Source organism: Protopterus annectens, chromosome 2.part0 (genome assembly GCF_019279795.1).
Source record: "Protopterus annectens isolate FY-2018-M chromosome 2.part0, PAN1.0, whole genome shotgun sequence".
NCBI classification, from domain to species: domain Eukaryota; kingdom Metazoa; phylum Chordata; order Ceratodontiformes; family Protopteridae; genus Protopterus; species Protopterus annectens.
The window spans coordinates 190,773,644-190,780,473 of record NC_056728.1 but is presented as its reverse complement, the minus strand read 5'-3'; the positions used below and the strand labels follow the sequence as shown (position 1 = coordinate 190,780,473).

General features: G+C 38.0%; 1 protein-coding gene across 1 annotated transcript in view; it reads left to right on the top strand.

Moving 5' to 3' along the window:
• Positions 1–958: 958 nt before the first annotated feature.
• Positions 959–6,830, top strand: part of LOC122793706 (fibrinogen-like protein 1-like protein) — a 10,005-nt gene continuing 4,133 nt past the window's right edge. Inside the window, exon 1 of the mRNA XM_044061921.1 lies at positions 959–1,015. Within this exon, the coding sequence (XP_043917856.1) occupies positions 989–1,015 (27 nt within the window). The 5' untranslated portion in view covers positions 959–988. The remainder of the gene's footprint in view (positions 1,016–6,830) is intronic.

Below are 6,830 nucleotides of genomic sequence, written 5' to 3'. Positions count from 1 at the left end.
ACACACACACACACACACACACACACACACACACACACACACACACACACACACACACACACACACACACACAGATGTGGCATTATTACATATACTTACTTCTGGGAGGCAATAAACAAGAAAACAAAGTAATTGCCTCTGACAGTTCTTCATTTCCTAGAATTAATACAAAATTCCTGATGCAAACTCTGAGATCTGAGAGAGGATGCTTAGCTAACTGCAAGGACAGCATGTGATAGACACTTTTGGTTTTCTAAGACTCAGAAAGAAATAATGGCTGCCAATTAATGCACACAAAACAAAGGGGGCAGAAAGCAATGCTATATTTTCAGAATCAGAGACAGTGTTCTACATGTGTAAAATTTTGAAATACTGGTACATCCACTGCATTTACTTTTTGAGATTTAGCTGTATAATATGTAGTGGTCTGCCTCATGAATCACTGAATGCATTTAATTTATACAACTTTCAATGCTTATTTTATGTTGTTTGGTTAAATTTACAGACTGAGATGTTCACCATGACAAATTAACATACAGTAACTTGTAACTGTGTAGCACAAATGTATTACCTTCTAGCTATTACTCACTGCGCTCTTGATGGCAGAATTGTTCTTTCATATTTTTCTTATTGCCATTCTGAAACCAAGTAAACAAACAAGCAAAAGTTGTGAATTATAATGTAGCTTGGCATGTATTAACAAACATGAGACATTTTACTTTTAGTATTTTGTGCATAGGAGAGCCATGCTATTATCTGAAAAGTCTATTTCCTCATACAGCAGGAACCAACTATAAAGATTACTTCTGCTGTCAATCTATTTGCAAGCTGTTGAGGTGTTGCTGTCATAAAAATGATATGTAAATGACACATATAGCCTTACATAGAGTAAATATTAGCTCTGCCAGGCTATGCTAATATAAAAGGTCCTAGATGAATGCCATGGCACTTAGTAAGCTCTTGTCATCTGAAGCAGTTTCCCTCTTTCATGGTGAGAAAGTACTCAGGCGCTCAGGTACTTCACATATTTTTGCACTGCTATGTTTTAATATTATATATACATTTGTAACATTTGCTAGTAATGATTTGTGGACTATTAGTACAAAGTAATGAACTGAGAGGAAGGCTGAGGCAGTGAACGTTTTAGCTCTGTTGATATTTGTATAGTAATATGATTCTCCAGTTAGAATTAAAACCGCCAGATATAAATTTTATGGGCAGTATATGTGTTATACTTTAGAAATGAACAGCACATGTAAGTACCTACAGGTTACCAACTGTAAAGCATCCTTGAATTAATTTGAATAATGTACAGGTTTTGTCATGCAATGTCTAAATGTAGTTTTGTGGGGATGTTTTAAGGTGCTTTACCGTGAAGATGCCAGTGCTGTTACTGATTAAAAGAACATGAGCTGCAATGTCTACATGTAGTGTTGCCTGGATGTTTTAAGGTGCTGTTACCGTGAAGGTGACTATGCTGTTACTTATTAAGAGAACATTAGTCCCCACAGCAGTTACACTTACTTACAAAATGCAGTAGAAAAGAAAAGCAAAGGGAAGATTTAAATGTTTAATATAGGGTTACACAATATCTAACATAACACCTGTTTTCAAAGAAGATTTCCTAGTTTTCCTGTTGTCTTACTGATGTAATGTAACATTGTTCCGTATCACAAAGAGGTGGTTTACAGAAGAAATCTCCATATCTAAACAATGTATTCAAAGTATTTTTTCTGCTGTTACTAACTGTGAAAATATTTTCAGGATAGAAAATATTATAAGATATAAGAATAGAATGAATTCTTGCATATTGTTTCCATGAATAATGGATTACTTTGCTATAAAAGTTGCTTCCAGCAGGACTTAACAATAAATCTCCCTCCAGTATTAAAGAAGAATGCCGTTAGAGCAGAGTATATTTATGCAATGACCCACGCCTGGGTGCCGGTAATGCTGCATTTTACCCACGGTTGGTGTGGTTTGGTCACGAGGGTGAAGCCCTGGTGGACAAACAAAGACAACCGTGGGTAAATCCAGCATTACCCTCACCCAGGCGTGGGTTATTGCTATTATACAATGACATTATTTAAGAATAAAAATACTTACTTTTCTTAAATAATGGCATTGTATAATGCCTCCTTGCTTCCCTTCCACAGCTGTCCAGTATTCTGTGGCAGTTCTGATATACTGCGCATGCGTATGGTTACGCAGTACATCAGAGCTGTGTGTGGAAGTAACGGAGAAAGGAAGATCTCCATTGCTTTTTAAAAGGCGTCTCGCTATGTTAAAAGAGTTTAACATAGTGAGGCAGCTTTAAAAAAAGCAACAGAGAAAGGAAGATCTCCGTTGCTTTTTTTAAAGATATCTCGCTATGTTAAACTCATTTAACATAGTGAGATAACAGCAACGGAGCTTTTCCATTCTCCATTGCTGTCCAACACACACAAAAAAAGACTTATACCACTGGAAAAAGTCCAGGCAACTGGACCTTTTTCCATTAGTATAAGTCTGATTTACAACGGGCACGCTGACCAGTCAGCATGCACATTTTGGAATATTAATGGGGGGTCATTGTATAATTATTTTTATTGGTGTTAGCTATATTTTCTGTCATGCTTCATAAACCCTGGTACTACTGCAGTATAGTTGTTGTTGTTGTGTCTTTCGGCTTTTCCCGGTTAGGGGTCACCACAGCGGAACGCCAGTCCGATAATGTTTGGTAGTGGATTTTTATGTGCCGAGTTACCAGCCCTGACACACAACCTTCAACGAAGGCACGCCCATTCATGCATCCCTGCACACAGAAGACACTCTAGCTGAGAATCGAATGGGACAACGTCTTGCTGTGAGGCGACAACGCTACCGCAGCACCACTTCTGCGGGTTACTACTGCAGTATAGTACAGTTTTAAAAATATATATTTTCTCATACTGCCACAGCAAATTATATTCTTGTTTGACTCAGTTTTTTTCTGATGTACCGCAGTACAAAGAATGATTAGAAATCTTTCTGATTGAGGTGTCTGTTGTGGTCATTTAGGTATGCACCAAGCAGACAGCCTGAATTTCACATCAGCTATAGCTGTTATGGAAAAAATAATAAACACAGTAACTATGTAAAATAGGTATCGCATACAGCCAGTGAAACTTTATGGGGAAACTAGCCATATGGTTTGTTTATTTATTTATTTACATGTGTTTATTGAGGCAGAGCATTTATCTATACAGATCATTTTCAGGCTAGTAAACTGAAGTATATATGAGCAAATAAAAGCATTTATTAACCAAAAACATGTAAGACAAAGCACAAGTTTACAAAAAGGCACAATGCAGCAGTAGTACTTGTTGGGAATACACAACAACAGCACATAAGGATCTGAGTACATCAGCAAGAAAATAAATGTTTTAACTAATACATTTATTAATATTTGCATGCTATGTGAAACCAAAACAGCTGTAACAAAAGGCCTGCTAGTAACTAATTTCAATTACTGGAAGTAAATTATAAATTTTAACATAAAGAACTACAAATTAGCTACCCTTGTAAATCTGAATTTGAGCCTCAAGATCTCATCTTGCAAAAAGCATGCTGCTGAACAGGTCATTTAACAATCTGAAAGTCCAAGATTGATTCTAAATATGGACATCTGGCCTGTAACTGTGCAAGCACTAAATAACACATGTACCCTCTCCACTTATCCTGTGTTGTGACCTTTCCATTGCACAGTGAGAGTATAGCTACATTAATGTTCAACCTGCCATGTCAACAAATGAATTGAAAAACTGAAAAAGACATGGCGATACATATATGTGTATATATATATATATATATATATATATATATATATATATATATATATACATACATAGATACACATGCACGCAGCATCCACTGCAAGTTGTAGTTTACTGCTTAAGTCATAAGATGAAGAATGTGTCCAAAAATAATCAAAGTGTTGTCATTTATTTAGTAATCATGAAACTATCTAAAGACTTCAACATACATTATCTCTTACTTTGTTTGCATAGCATGGTAACTGCTGTAAGGCATTTACACATATTTTAAATTTAACAAATGGAGTCAGAGTAAGGCTATGGGCACTGATGAGCTTCACCTGGTGGTCCCAGGTATGATTCCTGCAGTCTTCCTTTTGAACACAGCATGACTGAGCAAGAATCAGGCAGTGTTCCCTGGGCATCCTTAAAAAGATGTAGTTAGGCCAAGTGGTTTTGCCTATTTAACAGACAAAGAAAAAGTGTACATATAAACTTGGCCAGTACATCATGGTTATTTAAATAAGAAATAATGTTTAATTGTATAAAAATGGTGAGTACATTAGTTATTGTATAATTTATATATTTCTTTACTTGTCAGATGCTGTATTTGTACGACTTTGTTGGTACTGTTTTTTTACTCCATTACCTGTCAACCATCAGTCCCCTCCTGACCAATGGACCCTTTACTTCCCCATCACTGGGACCACAGTAGACCAGGAAGGGCATCATTTATTTAGCCATGAGGGTGGTTTTAGCTTTGTTTTTCCTTGTTTGGGCTCTATCCTCCTGCACACACTTGACAAAGCAACTGGGTTACAGGGGGATTCATGCAATAGGCTGACACTTGAGGCCATTCCCCCCGCTTCCACATGGGCATTCCCTCTGAACACCTCCACTCCATCTCTGGGAAGCACAAGCAATTATTTTCCTAATTTCCATTAGATAAATTGAACTGATTCTATTAGCTCCTAAGTACAATCAACCAACCCTATGTCTACCCCAGGAAAGGTGAAAGGGGCCACAGCATGTCACTGTTCTTTCTCCTCCCTGCCTGCTTACTCTAGTACCAGAACCACTAACTGAAATCAAGACACCTTGGTCACAGTAAGGGTCCTAACCTTCTACTCCTCAGGGCCACATATATTTGTAAGGTTTAGGTCAGAACTGTTGTTTTTTTCATAGGACACTCAAGTTTTTCAAAGTCCCTAAATATTTACTGTAGAGGTTTTCTAATAAGAAAGTGAAATTACAAAAGGAATTTTCCCTGCTCTACTGAGGAATGATGGTGATCTTTAGCCTCAGTGACATCAGCTCAGAGAAAATGTGTGATGCATCTACAGACTTACATCCATTAAAGTCTAGGGGACCTGTGCCTAACATGATGTCACATGGGGAAATACTAAATTTATTTGGGATATGATTTTAATAAAAAGTTTACAAAGTTTTTTACTGGAACAATGGCCCAAAATAAATATGGGTAGTCTATGTTAAAATGCATTCCGGTACTTAAAACACCAGTTGTCATGATGTAGTACTTTACAGCACTTTAATAAACATAGCTCAGGTTTGTGTCTTTCGGCTTTTCCCGGTTAGGGGTCGCCACAGCGGAACTCCGGTCCGCTAATGATTGGTAGTGGATTTTTACGTACTGGGTTACCAGCCCTGATGCACAACCTTCAATGAAGGCATGCCCCATTCACATATGACTCCACACAGAAGACGCTCTAGCTGAGAATCGACCAGGACAACGTCTTGCTATGAGGCGACAACGCTACCACAGCACCACCACCCGCAGTCAATAAACATAGCTCGGGTGAATGTTCAAAATTCACTTTATTAAGTCTCCATATGGTCTTTTAGCCCAACACTGACCACCTCAAAAAATTCCAGCTTTACTCCGTAGCATATCGCCTACTCCGAGGTGATCTCTGCCTAACATATAAAGCTATGTCAAACCCAGAGCTATTGGATATGCTACACCTAAAGAAATCCCAATCCCTCCAAGCTACATGCTCTAGGGACCTAAACCTTGTCACCACAATAAACAGGACATGCTGGTGGGATAGATTCCTATCCCAGAGACTTCCCATACTCTGGAACAAGCTACCCATCTATGTCAAGCAAAGTTCTTCATTAGCACTCTTCAAGAAAAATCTTGATGGGTGGATGGGAAATAGGAAATACACCCCGGGGATCACTTCTGTGTCTCTGCTCAACAGTGGCATAGGAAAATAACTTTCTTGGGTGGTGTAAGCTATGGTACCTTGCTGGCTAGGCTTACGTAGGCCCTTGGGCCGATAGCCTAGTACCTAGCTATGAACCTATGAACCTATTATGCTATGTATGTATGTACACAAAGGTTGCAAAGCTGTTGTGTCACTAGAGATGTGGAACAATGACTGTGTGTGTGCACCAGAAATTCTGCTCTTTTTTGATAGTTTGACAATTACATTATCTAAAGTTGTAATTCTGACTCAGTGTTAAAGAGTATTTGACAATGCTAGAAAACAGAACAAGAACATGTTAATAATTGTTATATTACTTGGTTTCACATGAGAAAAAGAAGTATGTGACTCGAATATCTGGATCTCTCCAAATGCTGTCAACAAACTAATATCCTACTTAAAGGCAGAATTCCAGTGGCAGCAGTTGTCACAATTGTCTTGTAATGAATTATGGAGGCAGCAACCTAATGTGGTATTGTAGATCTGGGAAATATACTGATATACACATTGCATATTCTTACACTGGGCTCAGGTCAAGCCTATACTGGCTATGCATAGTATGAGTAGGGATGGGAAATGTAAACAACATTCTCATTAAGCATTTACTCTATCTCTGCTGACATACAGTTGAGACTGGTTGTCAAAGCAGTTAATATGTAACTGGATGGATACAAGATGATATTTCAAAAGGAAAAGCAGAACAGAGACATGGCAGTAATTGTGCAGAAACTCAAGATAGACCCTTAAAGTCACCAGTACATGGTACAATCTAGCAACAGACTTACAGTACAATTATATACCTTTACAGTGCATCTGTGGATATGGTGGA